The sequence below is a fragment of the Equus przewalskii genome, chromosome 6 (assembly GCF_037783145.1).
Source record: "Equus przewalskii isolate Varuska chromosome 6, EquPr2, whole genome shotgun sequence".
Taxonomy (NCBI): domain Eukaryota; kingdom Metazoa; phylum Chordata; class Mammalia; order Perissodactyla; family Equidae; genus Equus; species Equus przewalskii.
In genome coordinates, this window is record NC_091836.1 from 4094092 (window position 1) to 4117046 (window position 22955).

A 22955-nucleotide genomic window follows, 5' to 3' on the forward strand; every position below is an offset into this window, starting at 1 on the left:
TGGCCCAGGTTCATGGGTTTGGATCCTGGGCGCGGACCTACACCACTTGACAGCCATGCTGTGGTGGCAACCCACATACAAAGTAGAGGAAAACCGGCAACAGATGTTAGCTCAGGGCCAATCTTCCTCGGCATAAACAAAACAAAACACCAGTTCTCAGAGATAAGCACACGTAGTCCCCTGTTCCCGGGAGAACGAGGGAGTCCCGCACTGGGGTGCAGAGGGGTGCAGGCCGCCTGGGCAGCTGGCTGCGTGCCAGGGGCCAGGCAGTGGAGTCTGGCAGGCGTGCAGGACAAGCAGCTGCCAGATGAGCCCGAGCCACCGGACCCCCACAACATGCTCCTGTCTCTGCCCACCCCCTAACCCAGGGGAGGCGTGAAGAGATCAACGCTCCATCCACAGCTTGCCTGGTCTCTGCTCACTCACCTTCACTCTGTCCCTCAGGTTCTGCCCGAACACGAACGCTTGCTGTGCAACTTGCTCTTTTTTCTCACAGTTTTCCTCCTCAGAAGTATTGCTAGACTCATTTCTCTGGGGCTCTTTCTCCTGGTGAAACACACACAGAGAAAACTGAGAAGATTCCACACAGCAGCCAGAAGAGCCAGCTCATTGGCTCAATGTGTCTCCTCCGCTGCGTCCCTGGGCCCACAGGAAGGTGACCCAAGCAGACTCCTGGGCCTGGATGGGCGAGCTCTCAGCAGCTGGAGCTGCCCAGGCGTGGCGTGCGCACGCATCAGCAGGGACATGGAGGAGGTCGGGACGTTCCTGGTCTCCCTGAGGGCCCTGGGACCTGGCCACCGAGGTCCCCAAGCAGCACTATGCTGCAGACACGATTCCTACATGCATGGCCGCACCTGTGGCTGGCAGGTGGGGGCTCAGGGACGTGGGGAGCGGGAGGGTACAGAACCGCAGGCAGCGACTTTTCTGCAGAAATGGACGGAAGGGAATAAACACACACGTGCAACCCGGCTTCGTACAGCGAAGCCTCGGATTTCAAACCCACCTCCACCAGCCGCAGAAGCAGGCCGTTCATTATGTGCCCCTTACGGTCCAGTGGCCAAGCGACACTACCAGAAAACATACACTTTCGGCCCCTACAAGCCCAGAACCCTGAAGAACTTTTATTTTTTTTTTAAAAAAAGTCAACCCATTTCTGAGCTGACTCCCCAGGCAAGCTTCAACTAGGATGGGCACATGTATATGAAGCCCCGAGGGGTTGTTCGGGTGTGGAAACAGGGACATATTTACTCCGTGTGAAACAGTACAAGACTCTCATCCATGAAAGCCACTCCTCTGGGCCCAGCGGCCCCCCAGGGCTCAGTGGTGAGCGTGCCTGCCAGCAGGCACCCAAGCCCAGGACGTGTGGCACTGAGATCCGGCACACTATGGCTCTGCTGGTGGCACCCTCCTCTCGGAAGCACGAGAGAGACCACCCTCGGCATTGTAGCAACTTGGGACGTCGCTTGTGGTTATGCACTGGTGCTGCTGAGCAAAGCCAGAAAGCCTGGTGACAGGCCAACACTGAGACCCCTCAGAGCGGGTCACAGTCCCCACGGCCAGCGAAGCCCTGAGCAGTTTCATGGGTGGCGCTCCCCGCCCTGGCACCGGCGGACGAACCTCAGGTGCTCGCGCCTCGTCAGAGGGACTCCTCCGGGCTGGGTTGTCGGGCGACGTCGACGTCGCGGGCCCTGTGCAGTCTGCTGGGATGCTGACCCCGTTGGTGCCGCTGCTCGGGACTGCAGGGAGAAAGGACACGGGGAGTGGCGGGAGCTCAGGCTGGGCCGCCTCGAGCACCCCCTGCTACCATTTGGACCGACAGGATAGCCTTTCCTTTTAAAGAAAAGGATCTGGCGTGGCGACTAAAACTCACGAATCCTTAGATTAAAAAAAGCAAAACAAAAACTTCACAGAAGAACACCTTATTGCCTATTCCACCCAGAAGTGCAGGAATTTTCAGTGTCTTTAGAAACAGTACTATTAACCGAGGGGGGAAAAACATAGAAAATATATTGTGGGAACAATGATGAGTTTTATAAAGCTAGTTTCACTAATGAAGTCGTTACGCATTTTTTCCATTAAATAGTTGAGAAGACACGACACGCACAACTTGAAATGTGGCTTTGTTTAGCATTCGATCAAAACAATGCCCCATGTAATCAAAGACTCGTCAGAAAAAGCCTTTCTCTCATGCGGGATGCTGTGTTGCTCCGGATGCAGAGTTCTTGGATTGGGGGGAAGATCAAGAGGAAGACGAGAGGAGCTCAGCGGCACGGAGGGAACAAGGATGCACTGACAGCCACTCGCTGTGCGCACGGGACGGGAACACAGTGGGACTCGGGTCTGAAGGAGGGCAGACGACACGGGCATGCACGCTGCCCAGAATTACCCTCGAGTCCCTGAGCCACGCGGGGCTGGCTCGGCTGCATGCACAGGGATGGACCCAGCGCTCAGGGAGGGGGCTGGCATGTGCAGCCGGTGCGAGTACACAGCATGCCACCAGCAGCCACGCTCGGCTGGGTGCCACAGGGAGACCGTGGAACCGCCTCTCCATCCTCCCCGGGCTCACCAGGGGGACGAGGACCGTTTGCCCCGCGCTCGCTTTATTTCTGAGTGCATGCAGCAGAGACAGCCAAAGTCACCCGTGTGGAGACAAGGCTGTGGCAGGCGAGCCCAGAGGCCCAATCCGCCCGCCGTGGGAGCCTGGGTGCCCGGCCGCGGGTCTTACCGGTCTGAGAGAGGGCCTTTGGCTGGGGGGCTTGTAACACCGCCGGGCGAAGCACGCTGCGCTGCTGCTCCTTGGGCTTCTGGCTCGGCAGACCTGGGAACAGAAGTCAGCTTGCCCAGGGCCTCGGACCACGCGGGCGGAAACGCCCCCTGTCCCCCAGCTCTCAGGCGCCTTACAGAAAAATGAACCCAGTAACCTATCCGACGGCCCTCACATGCTAGACTTTGCACCGAAACACGTTTTTAAGAAACCCAAGATACTTTCTTTACAGCTCGACACGCACATTCGGGCTCGCTATGACTCCACGTGGTAAGTGCGATTCCCAGTAACCGACCACGCCTGTCGTTAATCCCATGAGCACAGGATTACTGGGCTACCGTGCCGGCTCGAGGACCACGTGCAGACGACGAGGGGAGAGCCGCGAAGCCACGGGCGACCCCTTCAGAGTTTAGGACTCTGACTGGGGTCACGTAAAGGCCCTCTTTGTACCAGCTTTTCAAAAAGCCATGCTGAGAAAACCCTGTGCTGAGCTCAAATTGGGCAAGGACTGCGAGGACGCTTCTGGCCCCGCACGGGCTTCCCTGTTGGACCTGTTGGTCGGGACGGCACCACTGCCAGGCCCTGCTCCCTAGCGTGGCCCTGGATCGAGGACAATTTGCTAATCAGGGTTAACGGTGTGGCATGCTGGGGCCGGAACGCTCTGGAGAGAGGCTGCACCAGCCGAGCCACGTCCCCTGGCAAGCCTAGCCTGCTCCCTGTGCTGCCTCCTCTCCTCCTCTGGGCAGATGGCTCGCAGCGGGAGACCCTCCCTGGGCCGACAGGCTCTTTCAGTGGCTTTGCAGGGCTCAAGGCCCAGGGGAGTGAAGCTCCCCGAAAGGAGGCGGGCCCGGAGCGCACCGGGGGCGCTGCCCGAGGCGGCAGAGGCCGGGAGGGTGTGAGAAAGCCGTTCCACCCGCTCAAAGCGGCGCCCACCTGCACTGGGTGCCTGGCCGTGGATCAGCGTTGGCGGCTTCAACCGGAACCCACTGCTCTTCTCCTCTACAAGCACAAGACGAGAGGATCAAAAGCAGCTCTGCCTGGGGCGGGGCAGGGCAGGGCAGGGCGGGGCGGCGGGAGAGGCCTGCGGGCTGGGCCTCCGAGGGCAGGGGAGAACCAGGGAAACGGTTCCAAGTCTAAACTGAAATGCGGAAGCCCCGTCCCATCGCCAAGGGCATGAGCAGCCTGGGCGAGGACGAGGCAGGGACCGGACGGCGGGAACTGCTGGCTCCGGGGCAATGTGCTGATGATGGGAGACCAAAGGGCGTTGAAGGTGCAGGACAAGCGAGGGGACCACTTCCCCAGCAGCCTCAGACACCACGGTGTGTTTGCAAGCCCTGGAGAAGGGCTGGCAGCCACGGGATAAAGGTCCCTGGGCCCTGTCTCCCTTTCCCAGAGGGCCTGTCTTGTCAGGAGGACACGTCTGTTTCAGGAAAAGCATCTGTACACCAGCAGATGTCTGGGAACGAGACATGTTTTCCATGGTGAAAGCTCAAAGCGGGTGGATGGCAGGTCTGCTCTCTGCAGATGCACCCGGAGCCTTGCTTCTTGCCTCCTGGGAGCACTGGCAGCCCCGGAGGAGGAGGCAGGACCATCTGCCCCGGCCCACGCGAGGAGGTCAGCTCTCCCCCAGGGCGTGAGTCTGGGCTGACAAACACACAGAGCTCACAGAGACGCGGGTTCCTGGGATGGCTCAGGACTTGGTTCCAGCTCAGCCACGGGTCCACACAGATCCCTTAACCGTGCGTCTTGGTGACTCTGCCCATCTCAGAGGGGGGATGGCATGGGGAGACAGTCTCAGGCCACCCAGGATGGGAAGGGTCAGCACCAAAAGCCTTGTGACTGCAACAGCCCAGGTCTGTCCCCGGGGAGGCACAGGGACAGCAGCATTTTGGGCCACCAGGCAGCCTCGCTTTTGTACAAAGCTCCAAACTGTCAGGAATGACCCCTGTCAGGTCGCAGAGATCAAGAGCCACACACCAAAATCAGTTGTGTGTTTCTAGACTCCAACAATGAACAACCCGGAAAGGAAGTGAGGAAAACAGCTCCATCTACAGCTGCACCAAAGAGGGTCAAACCCTTGGGAATAAATGTAACAAGCGAAAACCACAAGACATGACTGGAAGAAAGTGAAGACTTAAACAAATGGCGAGAGATCTCAAAAGGTCACATAGGGCGAGTCCATTTACATAAAGCGTCCAGAACAGGCGACGCCACGCAGACGGAAGGTGGACTCGTTGCCAGGGGCTGGGGGAGGCGGAATGGGGGGTGACTACTCAAGGGCATACGGTTTCTTTTGGGGTGACGAAAATGTCCTAAAATTAACTTCGGGAATGGCTGCACAACTCTGTGGGTATAATGAAAACCGACCAATTGTACCCAAACCCCACAATTCCCTTGTCAGACCAAACTTGCAGATAAGAACAAAACCCAATCAGAATCCGGGATGGAGCAGGAGGGCCCTCTTCCTGCTGGCTACATGCTGCGGAGGCCCTGCTCTCCGGGAGCGGCATCAGGACGACAAAACGCCCCTGCTGGCTGGCGTGCAGGAGCCGAGCCTGCGTTGGGGAGCCGGTGCCACCCCCGGGGAGCGGGGTCAGGACCCTCACCCGGGGCCTCAGGAGCCACAGGATGTGGGAAGACCTGCCGCCACATGGTCCCTTTAGAAGGGACAGATGAGTTACACTTCTAAAGCTGTGGGTTATTCCGAAGATGACTGGCAATTTAGAAACAAGAGGACAGGGATGGACAATTTAGAAACAAAAGAACAGGGATGGAATTCACAATTGAGATAATTTTTACAAGCCCTCAGGGCTGGCTCTGCAGGCTTGCCTGTGGCTACAGACTGACCTCCACCGCTCCGCCCCCTGGGGAGCCGAGGCCGACAGCCACTTGACCCCAGGCCGGTCTAGGCTGCCCAGTGGGGGCGGCAGGCCCGGAGAATGGCTCCCCCTGACCATCCACCAGCACTGGCCCGGCCCACGGATGCACAGGAGGTCCACTGAACGCTGCCGTGAACGGACAGACAGATGAGGTGTGCCACATTTCTAATGGGGACTTGGGACACAAGGGGCCCAGGGCAGCAGGGATGGGTGCTCAGAGGGCGGTCAGACCCTGCAGGCCCGTCGTGGCCCATCTTCACTAAAACCCAGGGGCTCTCTTCCTGCAACACGGTCAGGGCCCAGCAGAGAGGCGCTGCCTGGTGGCCAGAGCCCCCACCCAGGCCAGGGTCACGGGAGCACAGGCGGTGGCACTGGCGCACGCATGCCCCTCTGTGAGCTCGCTGGTAAGGGGGCTCCCTCTGGGGCAGCCCTCGTCCTGCCTCGGAGAGACCCCGAGTGACGTCCCAGGGAAGTCCGGAGTTAACCAGGAGAGCACAGGAATCTGCCCTGCTGTGTCCCAGGGGCTGAGACTCGACAAGAAGGCAGCCTGGCGGGCCAGGCATGTGCTGGTGGGAGGGCGCTCGGCCACTCACACGCTCTGGAGTGCTGGGTACGCACACCGAGGACACAGGGAGCCGGCTTTCTTGTGGCCAGAAAAGAGGTACAAATACAAAGGAGGGGGCCAGAATGATCCCTGACAGAGCAGGACTGGACGTCTCCACGTGGACCGCGGTTACCCACACACGCAGAGAGACAGACACAGGAACACGTGCAGACGTAAACACACGCGTGCGTGTGTGCACGCTGGCCACCCAGACCTTGGTGTCTAGAGACCACTTTCCACTAAAAAGCACCAGGACCCCTTTGAGAAAGGGTTGACTCTGGGCTGGGATGGGGAGAGATGAGCCTGGAACCTCTCGCTACGACAGAAAGTTCAAAAGAATGATGGGGACGTGGCAAAAGGACACAGGAGGAACCTGCCTGACGGGGCTCCCACTGGCCAATCTGGGACAATTAAAATAGAACCTGAACGTTAAAATAAATACTAATAACAACAGACTATTACCCACCGACTACAACAGGAACCCATAAACCCACAATGATACAACAGACAATGCTAAAAAAGCGGGGAGAGAAAGCTCTTCCGGGTGGTGAATGCCAAGTAATCAACGTGGGAGCGACGATGGAGGCAGGAAACCCCATCTGGCCAGCGTCAGACGACCAATAAATCCAAGCAAGAAAACAGCAATGAATGCTAACACCGAGGGCAGAAGTCAGAGGGGGAAGGAGAGCTCCTGGCGTCTCAGAGCATCTCTCCAGAAAACGTTCATCGCAAAAGGGGAAGAAGTAACTTCAGGGTGGAGACACGGGGCAGCTCCCACTGTCACCAAGTGACCCCAGTCAACCCCACCAGCACCAGCACAAGCGAATACTGGGTGTCCCTCGCTGCGGTGCTCAGGGAGGACCACGGCTTCCCACGGGTAGAGTTCCAGGTGCAAACGTGTCACTGGGGCGAAATCAGCAGGAAACGGGACAAACCCAGGCCGGAGGACTTCTCCAACGTAATTGGCCGGTAATCTTCAAGGTCCCAGAGGTCGAGGGAAGATGAGGGGCAGCTCCAGACGGAAAGAGGTGTGGGATGTGTGAGGCGGGACGTGGTCCCTTCCTATGAAGACACCCCGGGACGACTGGGGAAAACGGAATGGAGTCTCTAAGGAAAGGGATAAAAGTGCTTTCTGAAATTCTTCCACAAGTTTTAACTTTTTTCTCACGGTTAACATGAAAAAATAAAAAGCAGGCAGGCAAGGATGTAAGAAGTTGACTGCGGAACGGACGTGCGAGGCTAGCCCACGCACGCCGCATGGGGTGCCAGGGCCCGGGCTGCCGCCGGTCCTCAGGGGGCCCTGCTCTCAGGGCTGCAAGAGGAAGGTTTTGGGGGGAGAGAGGGAGCGAGGCCGGCACCCACAGACCTCAGAGGGGCTTAGGAGATTCGTCACAGAAGTGGACAGCACAGGGGGATCAAGACACATGGCTTCTGTGACTGCTGCCCCGGACATGGGCTGCCCCAGCGCACAGGTACCACCATGGGCCCTGGGGACCAGCTCCTCCTCAGCCCCGGGGCAGGGCTCTGCTCCAAAAGGTTTGCTTTCAGCGTCAAAGTGAATTCACTGGTTTGAAACGGGGCCATCGAATCAATCCTCAGTTATTCCTGACATGGCCCTCGTGCCAGAGTCTGACTTATCTGGCCACGCTTTTGAAGTCGGCCATGGATTTATATAAGGCAGGTCGGGTTATGGGATCCGGGTGGTTAAACCTGCTCATTAAATCTTTTATGAGGAATTTCAGGCACGTGGGAGAAACTTCCAGGAAATCTTGGAGTCGGTTCCCCAGCGAGAGACCAAAAAAGGAAGGCTCCGTGTTCTTGAGGGGGGATCGAGCCATTTTCCTTGAAGTTTTAAAGCTGTGATTAAATATATTTATCTGAACACAGCTCAGCTGTATTAACTAATGTGAGAATTTAATACCCAGGAGAGGGGTCGGGAAAATGACATAAATCTCACAGCAGGTACTTTGGGATATCAGAGGGAGTGGGAAACGGGCAGGCAGATTCTTTGACTATGTATTTCCCATTTGCCTTTTTTATAATGATACGAATATATTACTTGAGTAAAATTTTGAAAAATCAGTAATACACCTCTTTGTAGTTTTTTTTTAAAAAGGACTTAAAACTCTGAGGCTGGCCCTGTGACTGAGTGGTTAGGGTTCTACACACTCCTCTACAGTGGCCTGGGTTCGCGGGTTCGGATCCTGGGCGCAGACCTACTCCACTCATCAGCCATGCTGTGGTAGCATTCCGCATACAAAATACAGGAAGACTGGCACAGATGTTAAGCTTAGGGCTAATTTTCCTCAAGCAAAAAGAGTAAGATTGGAAAAGATATTAGCTCAGGGCCAATCTTCCTCAGCAAAAAAAGAAAAAGGAAAAAAAGGGGAAAAAATAGACTTAAAATCCCTTGTAATCAGACCTTGCTTGCAGAAACAGAAATAGGGGCTTATGAACCCTGTTTTATGGATTCCAAATCTACGAGGTGAAGAGTTGGGAAACTATTTAGAAACCGAAACAGAATCCTGATTTGAAACTGCCGATTCCTGTTGAAGATCTCATTTTACAGTAGCAACTGCTTGTCATCCCAGGAGACCCCCGGTAACTGGCTGTGAAGGGCAGAGGGACGTGAGGGTTCACCGGCTCTGAGTCAGAATGGCCTGCAGATGGCTGGGAGAAGGTTGATGGCATAAAAACATTGTTTTTTTGATACTGTTGACAAGGAGGTGTCGGCAGGGGAGGGAACAAGAGGAAAAACAGTGCGAGGAGGTGGGGTGGACACTCAGGGGTCGCCTCTCCCACCTCAGGGGTTGGTCAGTGAGCCCCACCGGGGGAGGGGTCAGCACTATGAACGAGGCCTCTGGACGCTCCCCATAAAAGCAGCCCCCCAGGACTCTCTCTACAGCAAAAATGGGGGTCTCCAGCTGAACGGCCTTTATCTGATGTCCACTAGTCGCCTCTGGTCTGCTGCGGCCGCCTGTCTTGTCCTCGTGCCCCTGGCTTTTCCTTGGCACCCGGGGCCCCTGCAGGGGCAGCCAGGAGGGAGGCAGAAGGCACTGATGTTCTGAGTCTCCCCCGGGGCCGAGCTGCAGACCCTGCTCCTCGTCACAGGTCAGGCCTCCTGGGCTGCCCGCACCCCCCCTCCTGCATGTGGTTTAGGATCTGACTTTACAATATCAGCTGCTTCCTGGGGGACAGGCTGGGGAACGAGGCGGTGGGACTCAGAGGGCGGAGTGAAGACAAGCCTTTTGAAATGGCCGGCACCGCCCTCTCTCCGTTTCCCCTGGGGATGGAGGGGACCCTCCCAGATGCCTCTCCACTAGAGAGGAGGGAAGATGCCCGGTGGTCCTTTGCCCCTCCTCTCTCCTCTGCCGACCTCCTCGATGCACAAAGTGTGGTTCAGCAGCAGACAGTGAGTGGGAAGGAAAACCATCAATAGCCGGGAAGCTCCCCCATTCATAGAAATGCCTAGACAACAAGCATGCAGAGATCCTTAGGAAAAGGATCTGTCACCTGGAGCCTGGACTGGGGCCTGACAGCCCCTCAACGCCTGGTTAGCAAAGGACGGTGTATCCATCTGGGGGGTTCTCATGCAGTCATGAAAAAGGACATGGTAGCATTCAAGCAAGGTAAGTGTGAGGGAAGCGTGCATGACACCAAGCGTGTTACACGGAGGGCCTCGACAGGAGGCCCACTTTCTGCGCCGTGAGCTCCTCACGTTGGCACCACTTTTGTAAGCAGAAACAACCCGCTCAGAGTGGTTCTCTGCCCTTACAGTGGTATCCTTAAGGTCTGCAGTTGTAAAAGGTTTCACGCAAAAGTCCCCAGGAGAAACTTCAAGTTGGGTCACTGGAGGTCCTCCCTTACGTGCGTCTAAGCCGGCACGACAGAGAGTGACAGAGCACCTGGGACAGTGCCAGAGCGGGCCAGTCAAGACCGGGAGGAGGGGACAACCCTGTGGCAGTGTCCCCCTCCACCCTGCAGGGGCGTCCCCGGGCTGGCAGTGTCTCTCTGGACCCCGGGAACCTGTAGCAGCCTTTGCACAAACACCTGCACCTTCGGCACATGGACACAGGCAGCAGCTGTGGAGGGCGGACACGTAACGAACAGTCAGAGCCCCCAGCAGGGCCGCGAGGCCTGGTCCTCCAGCTCAGAGGGACAATGTCTTTGCACATTTCCTTCTGAGTCCACGAGGTCACCCCCTCGCTAAGTGTCACGATTCCCGTGGCTACCGGGAGCTTCCCTGGGGCAAGCTCTAACCTGATCCCTGAGGGACACACTATCCCAGAGGGAGGTTAACTGTGTTGGGAGGACATGGACCGGGGGCGGGAGGCGCTGGAGTGAACAGCGGGCTCAGAAACACGAGGCTTCGACCGTCCAAAGGGGCCGCGGCTGTTACCTGACTGTGAAGGTGGGAACTGGGTTAATGAGGACGTTCTTTCTCGCTTGACGGGAGGGCAGTAATTTCCATCTTCGCGGTCAGAATCTACAGAAAATAACGAGAGAAGGAGGAGGAGAAAATCAGGCTGCTTCCACTTTTGCACCCAGAGACGGCGAAACATTTGAGAGAGCGCCTCACCTTCTCCACCTTCGGGGCTGGAGCCGCCAGCTGACCTCTGAAATGAGAGCACACGGCAAGGTGGTGAGGGAGGCCAGGCTGCCCAGGCCCCATGGGCTCGGCAGCTCCGGGCCGAGTGGATCCCGACACGGAACGTCGAGGGCCAACTCCCTGGGCTCAGCCAGCTGAGGCACAGACAGACCTTCACCCCAACGCTGGAACCCCCCGCCAACCTCCTGCGTCTGCCTTACCAGGCCCTGCGCCAAGGAATCCTCTCAGGGCCTGAGAACACACTGACAGCGCGCGGATCAGCTTCACGGCTTCCTTGTAGATTACAGCTAACTGGCCAGCCGCCCCCAGTTCACACAGCGAAACGTTATCTGGCCAAACCCACTTGCCAAGAGCCGGAGAGCGACCCTCTCTCCACCACGAAGGGCAGCAGGCTCTTTAAAACAGTTGCACTCTTGCCCTGGCACATTCCATGGGGCCGAACCCTCTTTTGAGGTGGGGGAGCAAATAAGAACTCCGATGCCTTGGACCAAAGTCTGCTGCCAGGCGTTCAGGACAGAACTGTCAAACACAGCAATCCGCGGACTACGGAGCTCGGAGGAACAATCTCAAGCTAAGAGAGAACGGGGCTGAAGAACGTCCTCCTTCACGAACAACCTTTAGCTTTAGAATGTGACCCACTAGCAATTGAGAGCCTTCAAAAGGAGTCCCCTCGCCCCCAGCCCAGGGGAAGGCAGAAACCCTCCCACATCCCTTCTCAGCACGTGGGCCTTCAGAACTAGGCAGCCAAGAGCCCACGCAGGGGCCAGCGTCAGGCCTCCTGGGGCCCCTTCAAGAGCAAGCAGAGGAGCCCATTTTTGCATTTCTCGAAAGGCCCCTCAGGGATCCAGTTGAGCCAGATGAGGACCATCTGCCTGCAGGAGCTGCTGGGGATTAAATGGGACGAAGCCTGTGACAGTGCTCTGCAAACTGCTGGGCAGCGTGTCCGGCAGGAGCGACTCTAACATAACTGCCGGAAAAGCTCCTAACGCGGGCGGGGCGGCTTTTCCCAGGGGCCCAGAGCGCATGTGCCTGTTTCTGTTTTTACAGTCCTTGACAAATGTAAACACTGTCTTAGCTCAAAGGCAGCAGGAAAACGGGCTGTGGGTGGGAGTTTGCAGACCCCTGTCCTACAGACAGCGAGAGCCCAGAGAGGGCAGGTTCACCTGCCCGAAGTCACACAGCGAATTCAGAGTCAGAAGAGGATCCCAGCCTGGACTCTGCCCTCCCCTGGTGGGTCGGCAGCTTGGGTCTGCGTCTGGAAGCCAGCGGGCCGGGCCTCCAGGAGTGCTGGCAGTGTTCCCGGGACCGTGCCTGCGACGGGAGGAGGGCCCCACCCCCACATGGGCTTTCGGGCGATCAGGAGGCCATCTGTCCAAGTGCTTGGAAACACACAGCCCTCGTAACACAGCAGGGCCTCGCTGTCCCTGGGACAACTGTGAACACACACTAAGCCCAAATGAAATAAAATACCCCACCTCACCCCAGTGTGAGGCCTGGGGCGAGTCATTCCACTGGCCCAGGCTTCCGGTTCCTCACTGGGAAAATGGGAAGGGGGTGCTGGCGCCTCTGCTGCCTGCAGGGAAGCGCAGGGGTCAATGGGATAAGCAGGCGGCCGGGCTCAGCCCTGTGACAACGTTGGTGGCTCGCACCTGGACCTAAGCTCGCCGGTAAACCCACTTCCGCTGATGTCACCCCCTCGGGCAGTGCTGGGGAGGGGCAGCAGGGCTTCCGAGCTCAGGGACAGTTGGGGGTGAGGGACCCTCTCCCAGACGGGGAGGACTGGGGGGGGTGAGAAACACACTCTGGCAGCGCTCCGATTCCAGAGGCCCGGCCCGGGTGGCATCTGGTGACCCAGAGCCGTGGCACCAGCACATCAGGCCTCCCCTCTGGGGACCACCCTCCCCTTGAGTGACAGCAGTGAGGTGCGGGCTCCGGGCCTGCTCGCCTTCACACTTGGCAAAGGCGAGAGAAACACACAGGTCCTCAGTGCCCAGCAGTGGTGGGGAGCCCCTCCAGTGGAGGCCGTGGCCCGGCCCACTTGAAGAGCCGGCTCGTCCCAGTGCAGGCCAGCCGATGCCCTGGACCAGCTCCTATGTCAGGGTGACGTGGGAAGCAGGCCTCTGGCCCGGCGGCTCTATGGTTCCACTCGACCTCCCTGCGATCGGCCGCGGCTCCTACCCCCACGACACCCGCTGTCCTCCCCCAGGCCCTCTGGTCTCCATGCCGGAAATACCCGAGGGCCTGAACGACCGGCCACTCCAGGTGGCCTGGCTGCCTCCCATCTTGGTAACTCATGCCCTCCTGGGCCCCGCAGGCTCGCCTTGGCTGCCCCCTACCCCCAGCCTGCTTCACCCTAGGCTTTGAGAGCCTCTCCTGCCCTCCCTCCTGCTCCTTCCTGGAGGGCCCAGCTCATTTCCCACTTCCCCCCAAATCCCACCCATATCTCGGCTCTGCAGCCTGCCGCTCTCCTCTTGCCACTCCACAAGCATTTTGGCGGTACCAGACCCCGCCGGCGGCAGCTCCCAGGTCCTGGGGGATCTGCGGCTTCCTGAACGAATTCTGGGACCTGGAATGGCACCCTCTGTAGAAGTGCTCCCTCATCCCTCATCCCTGACGTCCTCCTTCCCCAGCTTCCCAGGGGAGAACGAACCCTCGGTGCTGTCGCCTCCCTTTTCCTCCGTGTCTCATTCGGACTGTGGGATCTTGGTGGGGTTCCCACTAGCTTTTAAGTTCCAGGGGGCACTGGCCCTGGGCACACGGACCCCGGGCACTCTGCAGGCCATGGAGGAGCAGTGAAGGCATGAGTCTCCGCGTCACACACAGAGCAACGGCCCGTGTCCTGCTAGCGGTGCCGAAAGCTTCGTCCCCAGCTGCCTCCTGTCTCCGCAGCTGCTGCGGAGGCCGTGCCTCCACCTCCTCCACCCCAGGGGCCCCCACACCTAGCCCGGCTCTGCCCACTGGGCTTCTAGGGCTAATTTCCACGGGTGAAATTTTCTAGCGCTCCCTCTGCTCCTCATTTCTAACTTCATTCCTCTGTGGTTGGAGAAGACTGATTTCAATCCTTTGCAATGCACTGACACCCGTTTTGTGGCCTAGCGGGTGGTCTTTCCTGGAGAATGCTCCACGTGCCCTTGAGAGGAGCGTGTATCCTGCTGCTGGCTGGAATGTTCTGTGCACGTGCCAGGTCTGCTGGGCTGAGAGCACTGCTCCAGGCCCAGTGTCCCCACCAGTCCTGTCTGGATGTTCTGTGACGACTGACAGTGGAGCACAGAGGCCTCCAGCACCACGACTGAACTGTCTATTTCTCCTTCCACTTCTGTCAGTTTCGCTTTGTGTATCTTCAGGCTCTTTGAATGCCACTTAGCTTTCTCACCTCTGCAAATGACACCCCAACCTCTCAAGAACCTGGGTCTCCGTAAGAATCTGATGGGTGCTACGGAGCCTCTCCCCAGAAACATACCAGACCTGGAGCCGGGGCCTCCTGTGGCTCCACGTCCCCCATCTGTCCTGCTCCAGCCGCGCTGTCTCCTTCCGGTTTCTGAACACGTCAACACTGTGCCCGCCTCAGTGTTCCCTCTGCATGTGCCAGTCCGTCGGCCTGGGACGATTTTCCTGCAGGTCCACTCACTGTGGCCTCCACGAGGCCCACCCTGCCCAGCTGAGGGTGAGCCAGTGCTCACACACTCTCCCAGCGCCAGCGGGCAGAGCAGCTCGCCTCCACCCCCCAGCCCTGCCCTGTTGGGTGCCCCCATTGGAAACGGCCCAATGTGTCTGTTGTCTGTCTCCCGCTACGATGAGGACCTGCCCCGTCTGTTCTGCTCACAGCTCAGATACCTGACACCTGGACACTGTGCACAAGACGCTTAGGAAGTATTTACTGTGTGAATGGAGCCGTGTCCTCCACTACAGCCCCGTCGGTGACCCAGAGAAGAAAGGGTGCCGCCCGGGGAGACAAGGTTCAGACACTCCTAGACTCCTGACCCCAGGAGACCCTCAAATCCGCGCCCCGAGTCTCTTCTAAAAACCATCCCACGGGCAGGCGGCAGGCCTCTCGTCCTGGAAAGGCTGGGAGGCCAAGGCCTGGGAGGGACAACACGGGAAGATTCCCCCACTGGGAGAATCTTCCAGAAGCTGCTGGAACCTCCTGTGGGGTCATAAACGGGTGACTCAGAAGCGTGAGGAAACTGGTGCCAGCGACTCTCCTTAACAGGAACTGGTACAAGGAAGCAGGAAGACAGACTGTAGGACGAAGCCGCTTGTGCTAGCCTTTGGCCACGAGACCAGAGAAACCTGCATCAGCTGCCCACAGCGGAGCAGCGCCATCCCCGATGGAGGCTGAGCCTGCTGTGCAGCGGCCACCTGAGTCGTCTTCCCCAAAGCAGGACAAGGTCCGGGTGCAGGACTCCCCTTCAGGCCAGCCCCGGCCCCACCCCAGCCAGTGCCAGCCCTACACACACTGTCCTTGTTCACGGCAGCCTGGTGGTTGGGACCTCTTCTGCGCAGAGCAGTCCGGGGGCCACCCGCCACCCCAGCCAAGTGAGCGGCCACGCAAGGGTTGGTGGAGAACGAGCCTGGGACACACACGGAAGTCAGCTAGGCTGCAGCGCAAAGCTCCGGAGCCCCACTGCTGGGCCTGGAGTGACGAGGAGTCTAAGAGCAGGCTTTCCGGATCCGTGCTGTCTGGAGGGGGAGGACAGAGCAGCGTGTGGAGCCCCATTTCCTCCTGCACCCCATCCCACACGAGAATCCCCTCTGCAAGGACTAGGCTATGGGGTGGCACCTAGGGGACGCTGGGCTCAGCACCCACTTGGGACACCATGACTAAAACATCCCAAATTAACACACAAGGAAGCAGAAGAGAAAGAAGACCAACGACAGCCCTCCAACTCATTTCCCTGGAGCCAGGACGGTGGGAACCACGAGGCAGGCTCCCGAAAGATGCACAGTTCCTCCAGGACGGCGGCGGCTGCGGACGGGGGGCGAGCCAGCGGCCGGAGATCGAAGGAGCTGCTCTCCCGGCTTCAGGGCCCCGTGGTCAGCCCGCCAGCCGGGCAGGGGCAGGGCGCGGCGGAGAGAAGCCACTGGAAGCTGGGGGAAGCCTCGCATTCTGTGATGTGTGTGAGTTCCTGTCACCGAGTACAGAGCAGGGGGAACCGTCTGCCCCGGGGTGGGAAGCTTCTGTCATTTGTATAGGATGGAGCAGTGAAAACTACATTGTTAGAGTTATTAAGGATCCCACCTGCCGCACGGCAAAAAAGCCACAGTTCTTGTGATGCTGCCTGGCATGGGGAGGACACAGGTGCCAGTCCGGGGAAGGGTGGAGGGGATGGAGCTGGAGGCTGCGTGTCAGATGCTGACACAGAGGCACAGACAAACGGGCAGGAAGCAGGAATGAACAGCACTGCCTTCCTGACTTCCAGTACAGACCAGAAAGCAAGACCATGTCAGAGAAATTCCTTCCAGAAAATACTGCAGACAATTTGGCCTGGCTGGGCCTCAGGGATCCCGGTCTGGACTGACCAGTCAGAGAGCCCGGCTGGCTGTGGCTGCAGGAAAATGGAGGCCCGGGATGAAAAATCAATCAAGGGAGGGGCCTGTTGACGTGTCCTTGTCTTCGCACGGACTACGGGCCAATTCCCTGCTGTTTATTCTGCGGCTAAGGCCACCAGCTCAGGAATTCTTACCCCAAAGGCAGACACTGAACAGACAGAGACGTGGCCTCTGAAGATCTGAACGCTGGGCGGGGAGAGGAAGAGGGAGCTGGAGGCTGAGGGAAGCTGTGCAGCCAGGGAGCCTTCCAGAATCTTCCCAGGCTTCCCGGTGGGTCTAATAAACATGTTCTGGCCCCAGCGCTGCCTTGGCTGGAGCCTCGGTGCGGCAGCCGGCAGCCGGCTCGGAGTGAGCACTAAGCCGCCGCTTTCTCTGGATCAGAGAACTTAATCTGGCTGTGATTTGGCCTTCTTCATGCTGTCTTCCGAGAGCCAGGAAGTCTGAGAGAGGCTTTTTCCTGGTACTGAGCCTCGCACGGCCAGAGTGCTCATGAGACCGAAAGATGATAAGGGCCTCGTATAAGCAACAGCCTGGGAGCCGCTGTTTATCATCCGGGACTCGCAGCTTCACATTCCTCCGAGGGAAGACAGAACAGACGACCCGTGACGGATGAGGCTGCTGCCTGGCGTCTGCCCGGGCTCCTGAACTCCAGTGTGGTGCTCAGCGAGACCCACATTTGTTCCGATGCGAATACAGCGAGTCCCAGGGAAGCAAGGAAAAATCTCAGCCCGAGAAGACGCTGGGATCGAGTTCCTTCTGCCTGATTTATGCCCTGATTGACCTAAAAAACAAAGTTGACTTTGCCTTGAACACTCCCAATCAGCAGAGAGCCAATTAATGGGAGCCATTCCCCACCAGCCAGGGTTTCCTCTGCTGAGGCCCCAAAAGAGCGAGCCCTGGTTGGCTCAGAGCTGGCCCTAAATGAGGTGACAGTGGCGCTGCTGGGACTTCCGACAGAACTGGGGATGCTAAGGTTACAGATGCGGAAGCAAAGTGCGTGTGTGTGTCACAGGCACGGCCTCGGCCGTGGGGTCCCCAGGCCTGGCTCTCTCCCATCCTGAGGTCCCCTGCCACAGCGCTTGACTGTACGTTTGCCAGTCTGGGGACTGCTTGAATGTCTCAGGATCAGAGCCTCTGACCCAAAGTCTATAAGGACTTAGAAGCCGAGCTCCACCGGCCAGGCCTTGGAAACCCACATCTGGATGGGCCCCCAGGCAGAGGGTGGGGCCGCTGGGTGGGGGCACTGAAGTCCGAGAGGCTGGGGATGGCCTGTGTGCCTCTGGAGCGGTGGCTGCCATGATGGCCTCTGCGACCCGCCCGTCTGCTGCTCTCTGCTGGGCACCCACCTCTTCAGCCGGAGGTCTCTCCTTAGCGGCACTTTTCCCTCGAGCCAGAGCCACACGAAGACCCTCTGTTCTCAGGGAACCGAGGACAGCATCTCCTGTGCTCGCAAAGGCCGAAGGCCAATAACCCACGACGCCCGGCCCAGGGGAGCTGCTCTGCCCTCACCCCAAACAGCGATCGCCTCCTAGTGCTCCTGTGCCCTCCGCGTGTGCTCTCGTGCAAGGGCTGCACTCCCAGGACACGGACGTAAGCGCCTCCTGGCTGGAATCTTTACTGGGCTTCTGAGTCTGCTTTGCTCCCCCAAACCCCCTTCTGCGCCACGCAAGCCTGCCCGCTTGGCCCCCGGCACACGGTAAAGACTTTCTTCCTTCTCCACCACACACGGATCCCTCTGGAACAGAATCTGTGACTCCAGCCTTGCCTCGGCTGAACATCGCTTCTTCCTGCGCATCCCAGGGTTTGGCGGCCTCGACTGAACTTTTATGTTTCCTTAAGAACATGGGGGCCAGGTGATGTGACACGAGGAGACACTAAGGCTGTGGGACTGTGACACCGGGAAGGCTGCCTGGTGTCTGCTCTGGCAGAGCGGGGTCTTGTGTTCTCTTGTTGAGTCACTGGTCCCTGTCACGAGAATGGGGGACGCTGTCACTAGGCACCCAGAGGATGGATTCTCAGTTCTGAATGTGGGAGGATGTTTATCTTTCCCAGTTTATCAAACGGCAAAAACTCAAGACACTTCTAGTTCTCGAGAGTTCACAACCTTTGCCACCTACAGGCAGGCTCTTTTCTTCCTCCTGCTCTGACTGAAGACAAGAGCACACGGCTTAACCACCGTCCACATACACCCGTGCCCCGAAGCCCTCTGAGAGACCCGCCTCTTCCTCCAGAGCAGGGAGGCCGAGCGTCCTGCGTTCCCAAGACGCTGAACTCGAACACCCCAATTCGGGGAGGGGAGAAAGAAAAACAGAACGGGGGAGAGGGGTCAAGCTTGATCTGGAAGGTTCTACCCCACTGCTCAAGTCCTCTTTGGACCCCTCGTGTCTCCTTCAGGAAACAGGATTAGCGTCCTATATGGGAACATACTCTCCCATCTGGAAAAGTCTCAATGTGAAAGGGGACCTGCCTGGCCTTCAGGGGCACTGACTGAAGCGCCAGCGGGACAGGAGGCTCACCAGCGGACTAGGGTGACCCGCACCGTGGTTGGGGCCTCAGCCTCCCCTCCTGAGAGGCTCCTCTCCAGAGTCCCACAGGTCTTTGCTCTGCAGAGGACTGGGAGCAAAAAAGACCACTTCCCTTCCATGTGAACCAGGGCTGCACTGCGGGGCAGGGGAGGGGGCGGGACCGAGGGCGACACAGCCCAGCCTTCAGCAGCTCCCACCTGGAGAGCAGCCGAGATAGCAGGCACGTGCCACCATGCTTTGCTCAACAAGACGGGCCCTTGGGATGGACGGAAGGGACGCTGAACGTGCACTGGCTGCTGCTGGCTCTGCAGGGAGCTCCGAGGTGGCCGGAAGCCCAGGCTGCGTTTCCAAAGCTGCAAGGCAGCCCCTGCAGCACGGGCTCCTCTGCGGACGGGCCCTGGGGGAGGAAACCACTCCCGGGGACAGAGGGGACGGGGCCTCTACCAGAGGGGACCAGGGACGAGGATGTGAAAGGTCCTGGGGTTATAACCATGTCCTTAGAGGTAGGAGGAGGGGAGGTGGCCCTCAGTTCCATTCTGTCCACTAGGAGAGGCGGCTAGAATGCCACAGCTATGAAATGGGGTGTCCTCTCGCGCCTTCGCCTGCTCTGCAGACCCCCAAGATGAAGGGCGGGCTTTCCCGCCTCGCCGAGTGCAGGTGCGGGGCCCAACGAGCCGGCGGAGACCAGGAGAGCTGGTTTTGCATTAGCAGGGTGGGGCGGGCGAGAGTGCAGCTGCACGGGGAGCCCCTCGGCCCAGGGTTCACCCAGGCTCGCCCCAACGCTTTGGGCAAGGGCTGATGTGGAAAACAGCCGGGGCCAGGAAGCCGGTTCCAGAAGTCTTCGTCCTCGAAATGACAAGACCCCTGGCGTCCTTCCAGGTGGTTCTGGGGATTCTGGAGGGGCTTCTGTGGGCTGAGAGCTCCGCGGCTGAGACTCTTTCGTTGAGAACCGGGTTATAAGGCCGGTGTCCTGAACAGAGGGACACAGGTCCCCACGCCTCCCGCTCGGCATTGTCCACACTTTGTGAACTCTCTGACTATGGGCCACCCTCTCTCCCCGCAGACGTGGCTGCGTCTCTTCTGGATGTCAAGGGACTAAAACCTCCTAAGATGGGGCTCAGGCCTGATTTCTAATGTGTGAGCCTGTCGGACTATTGAGAGAGGATTTAAGAGAACTTCCGCACGTTCTTAGGAAAGCAGAGAACGCAATACGAGGTCACCCGCACGCCTCCAAAGTCACCCCCATCGACCCTTCCCATCAGGAAGGCTTTCCTCCCCAAGCTGCCCCCAAGTCCTGTCGGGGCCCCAGGCCGGTCTGAGCACCAGGCTGCGGCTACTTACGGCTGGAGATCGAACACCGACGAGAGGAAATTAAACCCAGGGGCCCTGGGAAAGCTCCTGCCCCGAATCAAACGACTTGGGTGTTTTGGTTTTCTAATCTCTGCTTTCAGAACATCAATGTTCAAAAAGCCCTTGAGGCATGGGGTGCTCGAAATGAAGCCTAAATCGGAGGACAAAAAAGAAACACAAGTGCCATTCCAGCATTTTCTACTCGGGTCCAAGTGTTTCTGCGGGACGAGAAAAGTAATCTCCGAAGAGAGCGCGCCTGGAGTTTTTCAACAGGTTTGTTAGCGCCAGATGTCGAGACGTTGGCAGCCCTGGACGCCCCCTAAAATACACGCGGCAGACAAAATGACCACGCACACGGGCTCCGCCAACAGCAGCCTCCACAACCAGGTCACAACACACTGCGACAGCCTCGTGACATGGGGCTTTCTGCGCGGCAGCGCCGTCTGTCCCTGCACAAACAAGCATGACCGTGCCAGCACAACCTCAGCCTCCCCTCTGACTTAACAGACGTTTGGAACATAAAGTAACTGAAAGAATCATGTAGTCATCACAAACAATGAAACCACCTACTCAAGGAGATTCATACTCTCTTCACGTTAAAAAGGAAAAAAATGGTCTGTCTCCACTCAGGGCAGTTAAGAAGAAAACGTTTCATTTTTGCCCCTAAAACAGATGCCCGCAAATGCGAGCACCTCACGAAGAGCGCCACCTAGAGGAAGTGAGGGGATAGGGCTCTGGGACCAGGTCTCGGGCGTCGGGGTGGAGTTCACACTGTCGGAACTGTTGACCGCCTTCTCTAAGGTGGGACATCAGGAGGAGGCGACCACTCGGCCCGGGATGAAGTGATGCCACCAGCAGGCCACTGCCCACAATTTGTGGTTTGCTGTGAATGCAACTCGGACTGCCAAGGAGATGAGAGAAAATGCTGTGTGGCTTCACCACCAAAGAAAAACGAAACCCACCTGGGCTGGTGGCTTAATTGTTTTCTTTCTAATTTCAAGCCTTTTCTCACAATCACAATGCAGCAGTAAGAGCTGGGCTGTGAGGCGCCTTCCTCTGGAGTGGGGACACAGGCTCTCTGAAGGCATGCCACCAGCTGGTTCAGAGACGGTTTACCGAAAGGGAAGTTAATGGTCCCGTGGTCAACACCGGGACTTCTTGATCTTTGTGGATCAATTTAAAAAATCATTAAAGATTAAAGGTTAAAGATCTTTGTGGATCAAGAAACGGCTCAAAAATAGCTGTAAGCAACATTTTGGTGACAATTAGGACAATTCAAACATGGACTACATATTGAAGGATACTTCCAAATTAATGCCCATTTTCTTAGGAGTGACCATGCCACTGGGGCCATGGGGAGGATGGCCCCACACCTAGGAGATGCCTGCAGAGTGTTTAGGGGAGAAACGCCAGGTGGGCACAACGCACAGCCGAGGGCTTCTAGCACTTTCGACAGAAACGTTCAGTGCAGCCTGGGGAAGGAGGCCCAAGTGTCGCAGCACCATCCTTTTAACTTTTCTGGGGATCTGACAGTTTTCAAAACAAAAAGTCGAAGAGAAAAGGGGGGGAAGTTTGCTCAGAACAAGCCAGCAGCGGCCCGCACAGCCCTTTCCCAGCTGCGCTTCTGCGGCGTGAGAGGGGACCGGGCTGGACCTCGGCCCAGAGAAGGGAGTGGAGGGGCCGCGACCTTCCATTTCTGCCCCAAGTACTGTGGCTGCTCCCTGCTGCGCGGCCCTCCCGCCTCCCTGGAAGCAGGCAGCCGAGGAGAAAGGAGTGGCACGTGCCAGAGCCGTTCCCTTCCCGCCCCACCTGTGTGCTGTCACCGGCAGCAGAGAAGGAAAGGGGGACTCTGTCCACCTGCCACTGTCCACCTGACGGCTCAGGGCACAGCCCTAAGGAACGGTTACGCGGGCTCCCGGCTCTGCCGTGAAACACACAGGGGTCTGTGGCGCCCTGTCAGTGACCTTGTGACAGAAGTGGAGAGCCGACTCGGAAGAGCTGGAGAGCAGTTATTTTTAGAAGCCCATTTAGAGCTGGCTCTGGATCAATATTTTGATAAGAACGGCACTTGCACATTTTAAGATGATGAGGAGCATCTTCCCAGCTCCTCTCTGGTCCCCCGTCACCCATTTCCCAATTTACGTGAGACACGCCGGCCTTCTAAAGCTAGTCCACGTAAGGCGGCCTTTGATGGCAAAGCCACAGACCCACCTCAGCTGTGACAACAGTACTGAAAGAGGAGTGAGCGTTTTCAATTCAGGCGGACAAACAGGACATTTTAGTGTCTCCTTCTGCTGGCTGTCCCAAAGTCTTCAAGTTTAAAGAATTATTAATTCCTATTACTCGTTTGAAATCTGGGGTCAGCAAACTTTTTCTGTAAAGGACCAGATACTAAATATTTTTGACTTTCTGGGCCACATGGTCTCAGTCCAAACTCGTTTCCTCTCTGTTAGAGCGTGAAGGCAGCCCCGGGCACGGGGACGGGGACGGGCATGGCTGTGCGCCAAGATAACTGAAAACACAGGTGGCAATGGCAGGCTTGAGTTTGCCGACCCCTGTTTTAAATGAAAAATGGTTCCAAATGTGATCATCATAAAATTCAAAATTCTAGAAAATTCTATTTCACGAAAAACTGGAGAGAAGTGACTCTCACATCAAAAACAGAAATCGAATA

At 57.9% G+C, this 22955-nt stretch overlaps 1 protein-coding gene across 12 annotated transcripts in view; it reads right to left on the reverse strand.

Moving 5' to 3' along the window:
• The window catches only part of RANBP3 (RAN binding protein 3), a 52580-nt gene that overhangs the window by 9963 nt on the left and 19662 nt on the right, over positions 1-22955 (reverse strand). For 8 of the 12 annotated variants that reach the window (XM_070622695.1, XM_070622701.1, XM_070622698.1 and 5 more), the window contains 6 exons: positions 10827-10863; positions 10647-10733; positions 3698-3763; positions 2726-2818; positions 1618-1736; positions 427-546 (listed from right to left, as the gene is read on the reverse strand). In XM_070622695.1, the coding sequence (XP_070478796.1) occupies positions 427-546; positions 1618-1736; positions 2726-2818; positions 3698-3763; positions 10647-10733; positions 10827-10863 (522 nt within the window). The remainder of the gene's footprint in view (positions 1-426; positions 547-1617; positions 1737-2725; positions 2819-3697; positions 3764-10646; positions 10734-10826; positions 10864-22955) is intronic. The other 4 variants (XM_070622704.1, XM_070622703.1, XM_070622702.1 and 1 more) reach the window with 1 other exon arrangement.